The sequence below is a fragment of the Hibiscus syriacus genome, unplaced genomic scaffold, assembly GCF_006381635.1.
Source record: "Hibiscus syriacus cultivar Baekdansim isolate YM2019G1 unplaced genomic scaffold, ASM638163v2 tig00110162_pilon, whole genome shotgun sequence".
In the NCBI taxonomy this organism is placed as follows: Eukaryota; Viridiplantae; Streptophyta; class Magnoliopsida; order Malvales; family Malvaceae; genus Hibiscus; species Hibiscus syriacus.
The window spans coordinates 602,075-620,636 of NW_024062609.1; the positions used below are offsets into that span (position 1 = coordinate 602,075).

General features: G+C 38.1%; 1 protein-coding gene across 2 annotated transcripts; it reads left to right on the plus strand.

Annotated features, from left to right (window-relative positions):
• The first annotated feature begins 13,206 nt into the window (after nt 1–13,206).
• On the plus strand, nt 13,207–14,341 carry LOC120216620 (zinc finger protein ZAT10-like). 2 transcript variants are annotated; one of them, XM_039213979.1, is made up of 2 exons: nt 13,207–13,886; nt 13,920–14,337. In XM_039213979.1, the coding sequence occupies exons 1-2, from the start codon at nt 13,517–13,519 to the stop codon at nt 14,243–14,245; spliced, it is 696 nt and encodes a 231-aa protein (XP_039069910.1). In that variant the 5' UTR covers nt 13,207–13,516; the 3' UTR covers nt 14,246–14,337. The 2 variants fall into 2 exon arrangements, with proteins under 2 accessions (XP_039069910.1, XP_039069909.1); XM_039213978.1 differs by having other exon boundaries at nt 13,207–14,341.
• Nucleotides 14,342–18,562: the final 4,221 nt, after the last annotated feature.

The following is an 18,562-nucleotide window of genomic DNA, read 5'->3' on the forward strand; positions in this document are numbered from 1 at the left end:
AGATTGAAGAAGCCAATCATTTAAAATGATAAGGTTACTAATTCTCTGAGTAATTTATCTTTTAGAGCTAACTTGGTTAAGTCTAGATTCAAGAAGATCATGAAATGAGGGAATCAAGACAAGAAGACAAAACCTCATAAGGCTATAAACTTCAAGAAGTCAGGAAATGCCAAACCTGAAGGAAAGATGCTCAAGTATTATGTCTGCGGTTTAGCCAACCACAAAGCTAAACAATGTCAACACCGCTCAGACTGCCATAATGACAACAAGCCACAAATGCACGTTGTAGAAAAAGATGATGAAGTCATTGCTGCGGTGGTCTTAGAAGTGAATATGGTGGAAAATAGTTTAGACTGGATAGTTGACATTGGCTCTTCGAAGCACTTCTGCGCAAGAAAGAAGTTTTTCACAAAATTCGAGGATGAGAACATAGGTGAACGTGTGTACATGGGGAACTCTAGTAGCTCTAAAGTGCTAGGCAAAGGTAAGGTTTTACTCTAGCTGTCTTCTGGAAAAACTCTGGCTTTAAATAATGTTTTATATGTACCTGCCTTGCGTAGAAATTTGATAAGTGGTGGGCTTCTGAATAAGGCATGCATTAAGTTAGTTTTTGAGGTAGATAAACTTGTACTTTCCCGAAATGGTGATTATGTTGGGAAAGGGTTTTTAAACAATGGTTTATTTGTCATTGAAACTCAATTTAATAAAAATAAAGCTACCACTTCTGTTTATATTGTTGAATCCATTTATATGCGGCATGCTAGATTAGGACACGTGAATATTCATGCTTTAAAGAAAATATTCTATCCACTTCTTCTAGTATTTCTATTAGGTCTTCTCAAGAAATTGATTTCGAGCCTAGAAGGAGTAAAAGGCTATTTGGACCAATTTTTATCACTTCTTTTATTTCTAAGATAAATGATTTAGACTCTCTTTCTGATCGTATAACTTAAATATTATATGAGGATCCTAAAAAAAGTTATAAGATCTATCGATGCTAGATTCTATAAAAGCGCTATTAATGATGAACTAGAATCGATAATGTCAAATCATACTTGGGAATTAGTTGATTGCCTAGAGGATTTAAACCAATCTGCAACAAATGGGTCTTTCGGAAGAAACTGAGGCCAAATTGTTCGATTCAGCAGTACAAGGCAAGGTTAGTCATCAAAGGGTTCACTCAAAGGTTTGGTTTAGACTACTTCGATACATACTCTCCCGTTACGAAAATCTCAACGATCCGTGCATTATTTGCGCTAGCCTCTATTCATAAGTTGTAGGTACACCAAATGGATGTTAAGAGTTCATTTTTTAAATGGAGATCTAGATGAGGAGATTTACATGGAGCAACCACTAGGTTTTGAAGCACCTGGTATGGAAGGCAAAGTTTGTAGACTTAAAAAGTCACTTTATGGACTTAAGCAGGCTCCTAAACAGTGGTATGAGAAATTCCATAAAACTATTCTTAGTTTTGTATTTATTGTGAATGGTGGATGATTGTGTATATTCAAAGATGTTTGGCACTGAATGTGTCATCATAAGCCTGTATGTTGATGACATATTGATTTTCAGTTCTAACATTGAGTCCATTAACAAAGTTAAAAATTTCTTGTCCACTAAGTTTGAGATGACAGATTTGGGAGAAGTCGATGTAATCTTAGGAGTCAAAGTTACCAAAACTGAAAAAGGGATTTTCTTTAAGTCAAGCACATTCTATAGAGAAAGTACTAAAGAAATTTGACAGTTTTGATGTCGTCCCTATTCGAACTCCTTATGAACCTAGCATACATCTAGTTAAAAATAAAGGAATATTTCCCAAACAGAATATTCTAAATTAATCTGTAGCTTAATGTTCTTAATGAACTATACTCAGACTGATATTGTTTATGTTGTAAGTAGACTGAGTAGATATACTCATAATTCAAGTGGTGAACATTATATTGCTCTTAAACGCTTACTGAAGTATCTTAAGGGTACTTTGGATTGGAAACTTGAGTTTGTTGGCTTTCCTGCGATACTGGATGGATATTGTGATGCCAACTAGGTTTCTGATAATGATGAGGTAAGCTCTACGAGCGGGTATGTTTTTACTTTAGGTGGAGTAGCAATCTCGTGGAAATCATCAAAGCATATTTGTATTTCTCGTTCTACCATGGAGTCAGAGTTTATAGCTCCTGACCTAGCTGGGCAAGAAGCTGAGTGGCTTAGATGCTTGTTAGCAGATATTCCGTTGTGGGTAAGACCGACTCCTCCAATTTCCTTATTGTGTGATTCACAAGCTACGATATGTGTGGCTAAGAACCAATCTTACAATGGTAAGAAAAGACACATTCATATAAGACATGAATCAGTTAGACACTTAATAAAGAATAGAGTGCTCTCTTTAGAGTATGTGAAGTCTGAAAGGAACCTAACAGATCCATTTACCAAAGGGTTAAGTAGGAAGTTGATTCTAGATTCGTCGAGGGGGATGGTTCTAAAGCCCATTGGTTGAGGAATTCATGGTAGATACCCAACTTAGTTATCTAAGTTCCATGTGGTAAAACAAAACCATGGAAAGACTCATAGTGCACATTTCTACTACCTATCCCTATGATGAATAATGTGTATGCCCAGGTGAGCTTAATTGCTCTTAATAAATTCATAGCCTAGGCTTTTGGTGGTATTAGTGAGAAAGACTTGATGAATTTACCGATTTTGGCTGAATATCTATTCTTAATAAGTTCATAACCCAAAGTGAATGGGTAGTCCTAAATGAGAAGAAAATAATGAACTTACCGACATAAATATTGAGTTTGTTAAACTCTTAATAAATTCAAATCCAAGTATTTGGATGGTTCTAGTGAGAAGTACTTATTGAATTTACCGATTAATGAGGTTGAATATTTATTCTTAATGACTTCTTATCCCAGAGTTTGGGTGGTTCATTAATAATGAACTTGAAGAAAGTAACCATACTCTTTGTGAGGTTGAGCTATTATAAAAGCTCTTAATTATTTTATATCACTGTGAAGGGTGGTTTATGTCGAGATAAACTTGATGAAATAACCTATATAAGTGAGAAGGGTTAGTCGCCTTCTATGAAAAATGTTGGGATGTGTTTCTAGCACACTTACTAGAATCTTGAGGTAAGATGGCCAAATATATACTTTTGTATATATATATCTTACACATCGCGTGTAACACCCCTAACTCATATTCGACCCGAATACAAGTCTGAGATGTCACATTGACTTTTCAAACTTTGATTCTTAAAGAGAAATCCCAATAATTTAAAACTTTCATTAAAACAAAATACTTTAATGTACATAAAAGAGACCACTTAATACAAAATTGATCAGAGCACTCGTAATTATCCACTTATTACATACCAACACTTTATACACAACAAAATACATACTTTGTCAATTACTTCTGATCTGATTTCTTAGTAATGTTGCTGTCCGTTCCACTGCTATTCTGAATCTTCTTATTTCTCGGCACCTACGTGTAAATCACTTACACGCTAAGTCATAGACTTAGTGAGGCAATAAATGAATATGCAACAATATCTTCATGAATATGCATTCTTACCATTTCCTTCATGACATTTCAATATGCATGTATCTATTACACAATAACATATATAATCATATCATGCATGTACAAGACTTACATTCTTGTACCACTTTTACTTTACTTTGTATTTCAATTGCCCATGTATATTATTGAGAATAGAGGTATGTGAGTGCATTGAGGTTGTGCACTAATGCTGTCACCACAGCTCGTATCAATTCCCTCATGGGGCACCAAACCTTAGTTCAGTATTTATCTCGAAGGACTGCCATATATGTCCCGTAAGACCCCTATGTCCCGTAGGACCACTACATCCCGAAGGACTACGTCCCGAAGGACTATTATACCCTCGACTCTTGGCATGCCAATTACACCTATAGCTCTCATATCGTATACTATGGGCATTATTCTTATATTTCATATGTTTATGTACTCATGTCATTTCTCTTGTGATCATGTAGCTCATGTCATTTCTCTTGTGATCATGTAGCTCATGTCATGTTCTCATATCACATATCATATCACATGTGTATTTGAATCTATTCATATATATACATCATTTATCCAATCACATGAACATATATATGCCTTATGCATGTATTACAATAATGATCATGTATGCATGTTCACAATTATTGTACTATAAAAATCAATATAAAAATTAGACTTATCACAAGTCTTATTCCATTATACTATACATATAGTATGCACTCACCTTAGCTTTGCTTTGATTCGATTCTAATCCTTTGATCGTTCCAGAATAAGCTTACTTTTAGTATCTACATAATCACACATGGATTTATATCAGTATTATAGCTAATATACTCTAATGGTTCACTCTTTAGATTAAGATAAATGCCAATTTCCTCTTTTAATAAAGGTATGCATCGATGCACTACTTGTGCATCGGTGCATAAAATGCATTCGATGTTTTATTATTAATGAGATGCATCGATGCATGCCTTATGCATCGATGCACTAATTGCATTCGATCTTTTTATTTTAAAAGAGTGCATCGATGCACTACCTGTGCATCAATACACCTTCAAACACTTTCTGGGTTTTAACCTTGATGCATCGGTGCACTATGAATATGCATCGATGCACTCTGCCCAGAATCCTCTTTTTGAACCCAAAAAATCATTCATTTTGGATTAAATCCTTCATGTTTAATCCTCTTTTTCATTCTTAACTATAGTACACATCCTTAAACCAATTTATACCCATTTATTTCATCTTAAACCTCCAAATTCTATCCTTCATATGTAATTTAAGAATTACATCAATAATTCAACATGTTTGAATTCCACTTTTAACACTTCGTATATCTTAACTAGATTGATGACAAGTCAAATTTAACTTTTAATTCTAGTTATGAACTCTATTCCAAGATTTCATTTAAGAACTTCCAATCTTAAATCTCTCCTAACTCCATCATCCTTTGATGTTAAGATAACTTAAGCTTTCTTTAAGCTTAATTATCATCTAATAATCAAAACCCAATATTAAATTTAACAAGAAACTCAATAATCAGAAATCTTACATTTGCTTTGGTTCACACGCACAAGGAAGAAAGAAGAATAAGAGAACTCTGGAAGCCTTGGGTGTTTTCTCCCCTTCCGCCCACGTGTATCCTTATATCTATACTTATCATTTCTTTAATCATTTTTCCTTGCAATTACTCTATTGTCATTCTCTTCATTCTTCCTTTCAATTTCATCATACACAATAATTTACATATAAATCTTTATAATATTCATTCATTTTATTTTAACCACCAAATTCTGAGACTATACAATTTAGTCACTAACCCGGTATTGAGGATGTTACAACTCTCCCCCTTAAGAAAATTCATCCTTGAATTTTCATTATGCAAAGAGGTAGGGGTACTTAATCCTCATGTCCTCTTCACGTTCCCATGTTGCATCCTATACTTTGTGATTCCTCCACAAGACTTTAACCAATGGAATAGTATTGTTCTTTAGTTGCTTGACTTTGTGAGCTAATATTTGAACGAGTTCTTCCTCATAAGTTAAATCTGATCGAACTTCAATTTCTTCAGGAGTCACAATGTGGGATGGATCAGATCGATATTTCCTAAGCATTGAGACATGAAATACATTGTGTATCTTTTCCATTTCAGGTGGTAAAATTAGCTGATATGCTACTGGTCCTACTCTCTTAGTAATCTCGTAAGGTCCAATGAATCAAGGACTCAACTTTCCTTTCCGTCCAAACCTCAATACTTTCTTCCACGGAGACATTTTCAAGAACACTTTATCTCCGACTTGAAATTCAATCTCTTTCTTTTTTAAATCAGCATACGATTTCTGTCTATCAGATGCAACTTTCAGATTATTTTGAATTACTTGAACTTTTTCTTCCGTATTCTGAATCAACTCAGGACCAATAACTTTTCGATCCTTAAGTTCATACCAGTTCAAGGGCGTACGACATCTTCTTCCGTATAGAGCTTCATAGGGAGCCATTTTGATACTTGACTGATAACTATTGTTGTACGAAAATTCAGCAAGTGGTAACTACCTTTCCCACGATCCTTTGAATTCAATAACACAAGCTCTTAGCATATCCTCCAGAATTTGAATAGTTCGCTCGGATTGACCAACGGTTTGAGGATGAAACGCTATACTGAAGTTCAACCGAGTTCCCAGTGCTCCATGTAATGACTTCCAAAACCGTGATGTGAATCTAGGATCTCGATCAGAAACTATGGAAATAGGTACACCATGCAAACGTTTAATCTCTCTAATATACAGTTCCGCATACTTATCCATGGAGAAATCAGTTCGTACCGAAATAAAATGGGCTGACTTAGTCAATCTATCTACGATCACCCAGATTGAATCCTTTTTGTTCGGAGTTAAAGGCAACCCCGTGACAAAATCCATCGTTATGTTTTCCCATTTCCATTGAGGAATTGAAATTGGTTGTAACAATCCTGACGGAACCTGATGCTCAGCTTTGACTTGTTGACAAGTCAAACACTTTGATATAAATTTCGTAATGTCTTTCTTCATTCCCGGCCACCAATATCGACTCTTGAGATCCATATATATTTTATTCCCTCTCGGATGCATTGTCAATGGACTACAATGAGCTTCCGTTAACAAATCATTCTTTAATTCATCATCATCCGGAATTACCAATCTTTCTCGATAATACAAATTCTCATCAGACTTAATCTTATAATCCGTACCCTCTCCATTTCTTATCTGTAGGATATTCTTTAAACACTTTTCATCTTTAGCTTGCAATTCTTTAATTCGATCTAGTCATGCTGGCTTAACAGTCAATTCTGCACAAATTGCACCATCTTCTCTTAACGATAATCTAGCATCAAGAGTTCACAACGCTGCAAACGTCTTTCTACTCAAGGCATCAGCTACCACATTTGCCTTTCCGGGATGGAAATCAATCACAACATCATAATCCTTGAGAAATTCCACCCATTTTCTTTGTCTTAAATTCAACTCTTTCTGAGTCATCAAGTATTTTTAGCTCTTGTGATCCGTATACAAGTAGCACTTTTCACCATACAAGTAGTGACGCCAAATCTTTAAAGCAAACACTACTGTCGCCATCTCTAGGTCGTATGTTGGATAATTCTTTTCATGCGGTTTTAGTTGTCTCGAAGCATAGGCCACCACTTTGCCTTCTTATATTAATACGCATCCCAAACCACTATAAGACGTATCACTATACACTATAAAGTTCTTACTAGACTCAGGTTGAACTAACACTGGAGCTTTTGTAAGAATCTTCTTTAACTTTTCAAAACTCTCTTGACATTCTTGAGTCCAAACAAATTTTTACTTCCTTTTTCAACAGTTTAGTTAGGGGTAATGCTATGATCGAAAAGTTTTTAACGAATCTTCGATAAAAACCAGCTAACCTCAGAAAACTTCTAACTTCTGATACATTCTTTGGAACTTCCCACTCCAGAATAGCTTTAATCTTTTGAGGATCCACTCGAACTCCTTCTGCAGAAATTACATGTCCAAGGAATGTCACTTCATTCAACCAAAATTCACATTTAGAAAATTTAGCATAAAGCTTCTTGTCTCGTATAATCTGTAAAACAATCTGTAAGTGTGAATTATGCTCTTATTCTGACTTTGAATATATTAAAATATCATCAATAAACACCACAGCAAACTGATCCAAATAAGGTTGGAATATCCTGTTCATTAGATCCATAAAAGCAGTTGGTGCATTCGTAACTCCAAACGGCATCACGATAAACTCATAGTGACCATATCTTGTTCTAAACGCCGTTTTTGAAATGTCTTTCTCTTGAATCTTTAATTGATGATAACCCGAACGTAGATCAACTTTAGAGAACACTGAAGCTTCCTTTAATTGATCAAATAAATCATCAATTCGGGGAAGTGGATACTTGTTCTTGATGGTCACTTTATTGAGCTGTCTGTAATCGATACAAAGACACATTGATCCATCTTTCTTTTTAACAAATAGAACAGGAGCTCCCCAAGGTGATACACTTGGTCTAATAAACCCTTTGTCTAATAACTCCTGTAATTGAATCTTTAATTCTTGCAACTCTTTTGGAGCCATCCTGTATGGTGCCATTGCAATGGGGCGTTGTTCCCGGTATTATCTCAATCTGGAATTCTACCTCTCTATCCGGAGGTAAACCTGGCAACTCTGTAGGAAATACATCGGGAAATTCTCTGACTATAGGAGTTCCTTCAATCCCTTTCTCCTTGGTTCTAATATTCAGCACATTAGCAATGAACCCTTGACATCCTTGTAGCAATAACTTCTTCGTCGACATTACTGAAATTACATTTGCCAATGGATTCCATCATTCACTAAATACCATCACATCTACCCCTTTTGGACTTTTTAGCGTTACTCTTTTCAATCTACAATCGACATTAGCGTAATAATGATATAACCAATCCATTCCCAGTATCACTTCAAATTCATCAAAAGGTAATTTCATCAGATTAGCAGGAAATTCAATTCCCTGAATTTGTATGGGATACCCTCGACTCACCAAATTTATCCGAGCACTGTGCCCTAATGGGTTCGTCACTATCACCTCATTGCTAGTAGTTTCTAACGGAATGTTCAATTCTTTCACTAACTTACTAGCAATGTATGAATATGTAGACCCCGTATCAATCAATACAACTACACCTTTGTCAAACAATAGAAATGTACCTGTTATAATATCTGGGTCATCACAATCCTCATTGGTCTTGAGGTTGTACACTCGAGCAGTGGAGTGTATCTCCTGTTGAGCAGAGGATTCCGATTGGCTTCTTCCTCTACTTCTACCTCTTCCTCTCTGGCCTGCAGAAATAGATCTCTCTGGTTGTGTAGATTCACTGGTTAATATTGGACAATCCCGAACAAAATGCCCAGCGTCCCCACATCTAAAGTAAACTCCAAAAATCGTCCGACATATCCCTGAATGATTCTTTCCACAATGTGAGCATTGTCTGGCATGACTCTGATTAGATCTCCCAGCTCCAGATCCCACTGAATGAGTTTGTTTACCTCTTATCTGATTTGATCCTCTAGCGGAGGATGCCACTGACTCTGATCTAACTTGGGGTCAAAAACCAGCATCTCTGCCCCTTTTTGATGGTGCGAAACTCGAAGAAGCACCCGTTCTTTTGACTATCTGAGCTCTCAAATTTTCAAACCTCTCGTTCTGAGCTCTTTCCAGAGCCTTGGCATGGTTGACTACCTCTTGAAACGAGGATAGATTCAAGACAATTAACATTTCCTTCAACCGATGACGTAACCCCTCTACAAACCACTCACAAGTATCATTCTCCGTATGAACTAGCTCGGCAGCAAAGCGGCTCAACTTATTGAATTCACACTCGTACTCATATACAATGTGATTACATTGCTTCAGATTCATTAACTCTTGCTTCATTTGACGCACAAATTGATTTCCGGTGTACTTATGCTTGAATTCTTCTAAAAATAATGACCAAGTTACTTGGGTGTTAGACATCCTCAATGTAACATTGGTCCGCCAGATCCTTGCTTGTCCTCTCAACAAAGAAATTACTCCATCCAGCTTCTCAGCATCGAAACAATGAAGTCCCGCAAGCATGACCTTCACGTCATTAAGCCAAAGGTCCGCAGTAACAGGACCTTCATCGGCTTCCCCTTTAAACTCTGGAGCCCCTAACCCCTTCAACTCTTTCGCAACATTCATTGTTGGAGTTGAAGTAACAGGAGGTTGGAAACGCATCAATACCGCGTCTAACGTTCTAAAGAATATATCTTGATCATTTACAGGCATTCCAGAGGATGTCTGTTCTTTACTCTGCCTGGCCAGGGCAGGTGAATTACTACTTTCAGCGGGTATATCATCTCCCGCTTCATTCCTAGAACTACCTCGTCCGAACATCTATAAAAATACAACCATATAGTTCTATTAGCAAAACATCATACTTACTATTCCATCAGATCAGAAGTTTCTACTATTTTGTTGGTATGTATACATTATCAGACACTCTAGACTCCGGGTTATGCCGAGAATCGACTAAACCGTAGCTCTGATACCATTAAATGTAACACCCCTAACTCATATTCGACCCGAATACAAGTCTGAGATGTCACATTGACTTTTCAAACTTTGATTCTTAAAGAGAAATCCTGGGAATTTAAAATTTTCATTAAAACAAAATACTTTAATGTGCATAAAAGAGATCACTTAATACAAAATTGATCAGAGCACTCGTAATTAACCACTTATTACATACCAACACTTTATACACAACAAAATACATACTTTGTCAATTACTTCTGATCTGATTTCTTAGTAATGTTGTTGTCCGTGCCACTGCTATTCTGAATCTTCTTATTTCTCGGTACCTACGTGTAAATCACTTACACGCTAAGTCATAGACTTAGTGAGGCAATAAATGAATATGCAACAATATCTTCATGAATATGCATTCTTACCATTTCCTTCATGACATTTCAATATGCATGTATCTATTACACAATAACATATATAATCATATCATACATGTACAAGACTTACCTTCTTGTACCACTTTCACTTTACTTTGTATTTCAATTGCCAATGTATATTATTGAGAATAGAGGTATGTGAGTGCATTGAGGTTGTACACTAATGCTGTCACCACAGCTCGTATCAATTCCCTCATGGGGCACCAAACCTTAGTTCAGTATTCGTCCCGAAGGACTGTCATATATGTCCCATAGGACCACTACATCCCGAAGGACTACGTCCCGAAGGACTATTATACCCTCGACTTTTGGCATGCCAATGACACCTATAGCTCTCATATCGTATACTATGGGCATTATTCTTATATTTCATATGTTCATGTACTCATGTCATTTCTCTTGTGATCATGTAGCTCATGTCATTTCTCTTGTGATCATGTAGCTCATGTCATGTTCTCATATCACAAATCATATCACATGTGTATTTGAATCTATTCATATGTATACATCATTTATCCAATCACATGAACATATATATGCTTTATGCATGTATTACAATAATTATCATGTATGCATGTTCACAACTATTGTACTATAAAAATCAATATAGAAATTAGACTTATCACAAGTCTTATTCCATTATATTATACATATAGTATGCACTCACCTTAGCTTTGCTTTGATTCGATTCTAATCCTTTGATCATTCCGGAATAAGCTTACTTTTAGTATCTACATAATCACACATGGATCTATATCAGTATTATAGCTAATATACTCTAATGGTTCACTCTTTAGATTAAGATAAATGCCAATTTCCTCTTTTAATAAAGGTATGCATCGATGCACTACTTGTGCATCGGTGCATAAAATGCATTCGATGTTTTATTATTAATGAGATTCGATCTTTTTATTTTAAAAGAGTGCATCGATGCACTACCTGTGCATCGATACACCTTCAAACACTTTCTGGGTTTTAACCTTGTTGCATCGATGCACTATGAATATGCATCGATGCACTCTGCCCAGAATCCTCTTTTTGAACCCAAAAATTCATTCATTTTGGATTAAATCCTTCATGTTTAATCTTCTTTTTCATTCTTAACTATAGTACACATCCTTAAACCAATTTATACTCATTTATTTCATCTTAAACCTCTAAATTATATCATTCATATGTAATTTAAGAATTACATCAATAATTCAACATGTTTGAATTCCACTTTTAACACTTTGTATATCTTAACTAGATTGATGACAAGTCAAATTTAACTTTCAATTCTAGTTATAAACTCTATTCCAAGATTTCATTTAAGAACTTCCAATCTTAAATCTCTCCTAACTCCATCATCATTTGATGTTAAGATAACTTAAGCTTTCTTTAAGATTAGTTATCATCTAATAATCAAAACCCAATATTAAATTTAACAAGAAACTTAATAATTAGAAATCTTACCTTTGCTTTGGTTCACACGCACAAGGAAGAAAGAAGAAGAAGAGAACTCTGGAAGCCTTGGGTGTTTTCTCCCCTTCCACCCACATGTATCCTTATATCTATAATTATCCTTTCTTTAATTATTTTTCCTTACAATTACTCTATTGTCCTTCCATTCCTTCCTCCTTTCAATTCCATCCTACACAATAATTTACATATAAATCTTTATACTATTCATTCATTTTATTTTAACCACCAAATTCTGAGACTATACAATTTAGTCACTAACCCGGTATTGAGGATGTTACATCGCGGACTCAGGTGGATGAAGGGGTTAGTTGTGTGTTATGAGTTTACCCCCATCTTAGAAAGTTCAAGACTAGTTTCACTTATCTAAGAGTAGGATTGCTCATCATCACTATGTACTAGTTCCAGATACGTTCATTAGTGCTTAAGTAACTAATCTCTCTATTACTATTCTGGAAAGATTATTTTCAAGTTTCAGAAGAATTCTTTCGCATTAGTGGGAGAATGTTGGTAATGATCAATCCCACATAGAGTTGGAAACACTAGTGGGAATGATATTTAAGGTTCACATTCTCCATTCCCTTGTTGAGTGATAGAGAACAAGGCATGGTAATACGTGTCTTTGACACGTCCGCACAGATACTATATTTTTAGAGAAAATTCGTAAGGAATTTTTCTCTGAAAGATTAAATGAAATAATACTGGATTTAGTCAAGCATCATTTATAAGGTGAGGTATTAATATTATGTAATAATAGGAATGAATTTAGGTTTTATTCTTATAATACACTTAAACACGTTTTGAAAAATTCAAAATTAATACAATAATATCATATTAATTAATGAGAAAAATATTAACAAATCAAATTAAAAGAGTATGAGTTGTTTCCAATTCCAAATTATTAATCGATGATCATCAAAAGCATCATCTGAAAGGATCTTGTTCACGTGACTATTATTGAGTTTGATTCACATATTATATTATTTAAGAATCATGGAATTGATTCGGAAATCATAATCATTGGGCAATGCAATTGATTGAGTCGGCAGCCAGCAATCAGCTGCGTTGACACAGGGCCTGCCTGGCGATTTCACCGCGTTTTTTTATTTTGAACTCTGTTTAGGTGTGTCCTGTTTTTGTATATTATCCTTCCAAATGTTCTCACTTTTAATGATAGAAAAAAGGAGGGACCTTCACTGTGTGTTGACCCACCGAGGAATTGCCTCTTAGCCACCCACCAAGAAAACTCAACTGCATTCAACCTCTTGCCATTTGCCAAATAACCAAGTATTTGTCTACGTTAGCATCACTTTTCTCGGTTCACACCACTTGTCACGCAACTTCACCTTTAAAACCCCCTCACTCCTCAGTGTCCTTCAACTCTCCTTCCTCAATTTCAGTACCCTTTCACTCTCCACCCAAACTTCATTACACTCTCCTCTACGTCTCTCGAATTAGATCGAAAGGTTCTCCCTTTGTTGTGCGTTTTCCCCCCCAAGTGTTCGGAAATCAGATGGCTTTAGAAGCTCCTAACTCTCCAACAACAGCTGCTACGTCTCCTTTCCACTTTGAGGATAGCAACTTACACTCCCTGGAATCATTCACCAAGCGTAAGCGTTCAAAGCGACCACGTTTCGATCACGTTACGACCGAGGAAGAGTACCTCGCTCTGTGTCTGATCATGCTAGCACGCGGTCGTGAAGCCAACTCCTTCGACACTTGTTCCACTCCTCACCGCCATCGCTCTCCTACTCCAACAGAGCAGAAGCTTAGCTACAATTGTAGTGTTTGCAACAAGTCCTTTAACTCTTACCAGGCTTTGGGTGGCCACAAAGCCAGCCACCGTAAGCTTTCAGGTGGCAACGAAGACCAGTCAACGTCAACAACCAATCCCGCGAGTGCCGGTGGAGTTATTTACCCAAGCGGTAAATCCCACGCGTGTTCCATCTGCCACAAAAGCTTCCCATCTGGCCAGGCCTTGGGAGGCCACAAGCGATGCCACTATGAAGGTGGGACTGGGAATAGTTCTAGCGGCGTGACCACATTCGAAGGAGAGGGCTCAACCAATACCATGAACCATATCAGCCGAAGGGTCGAGTTTGACCTCAACCTTCCAGCTTTGCCAGAATTCTCACCGGCTAATTTCTTTGTACCTGACGTTGATGATGAGTTGGAAAGTCCACGCCGCGCTAAGATGCCGCGTGTGTTGGTGCAGATTCCACCCAAAATTGAAGTCAACTAAAGAATTCCAAGTTAGAAGCCTTGTTTTTAGTTGCGTAGGAATTAATTAAATTTTCGACCAGATTGATGTATTTTCTTTTGGTTTTCTAAGACATTTTATTTTGTCTCGGTACATTAAACTCGAGCAATTCGTCAGTGGCAATGCTACCGTGTTTATTAATTAGTCAATTCTATTTGGTACTTATGTTCTGCTCACTGTTGTACAACTTTATTTTGTTCTTTTACTCTTAACAAGCGCAATAAAAAGAGGGCCCTCAGTTGCTGGTAGCAGGCAGCTGGTAAATGAAGGGATGTTGAAGCTTTGTTGCATGTGCAGTAGCAAAACTTGGAGTGGTTTTTAAAAACCAGCAATTCCAGGCCACGTTGTTGAGTATCATGTTTATCGAGGTTGGCCTAATATTCCGGATTATATAATTGAAAGTGACAGGTGACGAGAGGGGATGTTGGGCGAATGTCATGTGGATAAGATCAGATAGGCATGGTGAGCTTTCAGTTTTCGTATGGGGAAAGAGATTAGGATGACAGGTGCTCAAGGGATCTACTTGTATTCTCTTCATTTTCCTTTTTGATAACTTTAATCACCGGTCGTAGTTATTCAGTCAATGGTGATTCGGAGTTTTGGATTCTTCTTTGTGAAATATGATGCCACCATTTGTCCACTCCAACCGCCAAGGATTTAGTGCTGTGTCTCGTTGGCTAATGGCTACCCTTTAAATTATATATACTGTTGTAGCCTAAACATTTAAAAGCACAATTAAAGCAATGGCCGGGGAGGTTAATCTACCCACTCGAGCTAAGATAAGAGACTACGAGAATCGATTACAAGGAATTTGGTGTTCCAACGGAACTTTCCGCCTAAAGAAATTGAAGCACAAAAGTAGGCGTACTAAACAATTAAGATGCCCAAGTTTAGCCGCAATTAGTAGCAAAGGATTACTTGTGGATGTACAGCCAAAGCATAGTGTCACGCCCCCAGAACTTCGACGCCTCAAACCGTCGGAATATCAGAGTCAAGGTCTGACGGGTCGTGCGGCCTTAGACGCTTTAGACGCTCTTCGGTCTTCTCGGCGACTAAGTAAGCCTTACCCAAGCTTAGTGAGTGTGCGAACTCACAAAGGTTGGAACCAAGCCCTCAAGGCTTCGGATTGCGGAAGCTTTAAACACCAACGTGGCTACTCCGAGCCACAAGGTCGGACTATCGTGTGGAAGTGCTAACACGAAGGTGGCTACTCCTGGCCACCAAGATAGGCAACAAGAACAAAGAACTAAAGAACTCAGAAAGAATAGAGCAAATGCCTCAGAGCTTATATTACTCTCTCAAAGAGAAGAATAGAATTGGGTGATTACAAATGAGGAGGAGAGCTCTCTATTTATAGGGGAGCTCCCTCTCAATCGATGGCTAAGATCGTTTTACATGAAGGGCTAGGATTGATTCTCACCTAACCCAATCCCTTAAATCAAGGAAATCCCACCTAACCTTATCCTTCTAGAATCCTCCAAGGAACGGGCCAGATCTGATGGTTCTGGGCAAGCCAAATAGTCTGTATAATTCTCTTACAGATATATGCTCGCATGTCTCGGTTCGAATCCACGAGCCTCGACAACACTGCCCCCATCGCCCTCGTCGCTCCTCTCGGACGCCTCGGAATAGATCCTTCACGGACTTGTTAAGCATTCTCCAAGAATGGCTAAGTCTGCTGGTCACGGTAAGTCCGATTCTCCGTATTGAACCTCTTGGTCGGACGCTTACACCAATGTCTCGGACCCAAGTTTCTAGCCCGTGACATTCCCCCATACCGAACCTAGCGACGCCCTCGTCGCTGCACTCGACGATCCTGGGCAACACCATCTTGGAAACTCTTCAATGCCTTGGCTTGTCGCGGTTCTCCCATACGAACTGCTTGCCTTGGCTTTTGCCTCATGTAACTTCCCAATCTTTCACGCCATAGTTCACATCAACTTGGTTGCCTTTCGACGCCTCCGCTTGCTCACGTCCTCCCATAAGGACTCAGCCTCCCATAACGGACGTGCTTGCTTCGGCTCTTGCCGCCAAGTGATGAAACGGGCTAACACGCCCACAAGTGCATCTCTGTCGTAGGAACTCTTTCCTACAAGTCTTGATTTGCCTCGGCTTGGACCCTATTGTCCCTTGCGACAAAGTCTTGGATCCCATCCAAACTTTGTTTCCCCCGCATTAAAGTTAGGTTTTGCCCGACCTACACTTACTTAAAACGGCAAATCAAACTCAAAAGAACACAAGAATAGTGTTGAGATGTACCTTCTCCTCCTCATTTGTAATCACCCAATTTCATTCTTCTCTTTGAGAGAGTAATATAAGCTCTGAGGCATTTGCTCTATTCTTTTTGAGTTCTTTAGTTCTTTGTTCTTGTTGTCTATCTTGATGGCCAGGAGTAGCCACCTTCGTGTTAGCACTTCTACACGATAGTCCGACCTTGTGGCTCGGAGTAGCCACGTTGGTGTTTAAAGCTTCCGCAATCCGAAGCCTTGAGGGCTTGGTTCTAACCTTTGTGAGTTCGCACACTCACTAAGCTTGGGTAAGGCTTACTTAGTCGCCGGGAAGACCGAGGAGCGTCTAAAGCGTCTAAGGCAGCACGACCCGTCAGACCTTGAGGCGTCGAAGTTCTGGGGGCGTGACAATAGTGTCACGCCCGTAGAGACTCCAACTCAGAAACATGTGGTTGTCACGCCCAGGGTTTCAAATCGTGATCGCATTTTCATTCATTTCGGGTTTACCGTGATTGTGGCCGTCGCGGGCGCTATTGGGCTCTATTATGGGTGTAGCGGGTAACTCGGGCGGCGGCGAAACCGCTATTTATCGAACGAAATCACATTTTTGGACCGTGATTTGAAACCCTGGTCATGCCCTTGGACCTCTGAAACGTGCGGCCTTAGACGCTCAATGACGATACTTGGTCGGTTCTACGCCTAAATAAGGTTTACACCATGCCTTAAGAGCACACTATCTTGACAAAGGCTGGCACGAAGTCCTCAAGACTTCAAAAGGATGCGGAAGCTTTAACCCAATGGGGCCGCTGAGGCCACCAAAGTAGAACACTCGTGCGGAAGCGTAAACACCACGAGGGCTACACTTAGCCACCTAGAGATGCAACGAACACAAAGAGAATAAAGAACAACTCAAAACAACTGAAAGGAGATAATAGAACTTAAAGCAAATGTCTCAGATCTTTTATTTACTCTTCTCTCAAAGTGAGAGTGGAAGAATGAGTCTTAATGATACAAATGAGGAGGAGAGACTCTCTATTTATAGTTGAGCTCTCTCACAATCAATGGCTAGGATCGATTTACATCAACAACCCAGATCGAATACAATCTCTTAAATCTCTCAAATCAAGGAATTGTATCTACAAGATCTCTTTACTAAGGAAACTCAATACATCCTACCTAATTACATCTATTAGTAGGAATCTTTCTTTCAATAAGCGTTCACACTGAATATAGTAAGAATCCTCCACAATCTCTATTGATTTGTGTCTCTTGCCATAATTACCGAGCTCCCATGATCATCTTCACTTTCCATGTTTGTAGGTCAATGTGAATGAACTCTCTAGCATTCTCCAAGTGATGGGTCAAGTCGGCCGGGTGGTCTTGCCGAATTCCATAAATCCAACCTCTTTAACAAACTCACGTGCCAATGTCTCGGACCTTATTGTGGGGCCGTGACGATAGCAATAGTTGAGAAGAGATAAGGCAGCCTTTGATAACTGCATTTGTGGTTGTCGTCACAGGTCGGTCGAATAGATCACTCGTATTAATTAAACAATACAAGCACAGTTGGTCCATGATTAACATGAGGTGGTTGGCAAACCGACTCTATATAAGAAAATTGCGGGTCATTTTTTGTTTCATCGGATTAACTAATGAAATCAAAGTGTCATACACCAAATTCATTTCAACTACATATATTATATTAATTTTTATCACTAGTACCGTTTGCTTTCAAGTTCCAGTTTGGCCAATTGTAATCTTTGTTGTGCCAAGATACCTAAAAGGCTAAAATCTCAACTACAACCTAAAACGTCGGCGTTCTAGTTTGGTGGCCAAAGTCAATTAAAAGTAAGCAAACCAAACATTGACCTGAACTCAAAATAGATGATTCAGTGAGGAAAATATGTTTTATGCGAGTGGTTTAGCCCAACTACAACTTTGTCCCTTCCTATATATTTAAGCCACAAATACCACCATTGTGCACTGCTTGATACGTTCCTAATCCATCGAAAAGTTAAAGCCTGACAATTGAAAACCAGGCCAGATTCTATGTAATTCCATACTTTATTAA

Excerpts from the sequence above, each read along its gene's own strand:
- LOC120216620 (XM_039213978.1), top strand. The coding sequence starts at position 13,517 with ATGGCTTTAGAAGCTCCTAACTCTCCAACAACAGCTGCTACGTCTCCT.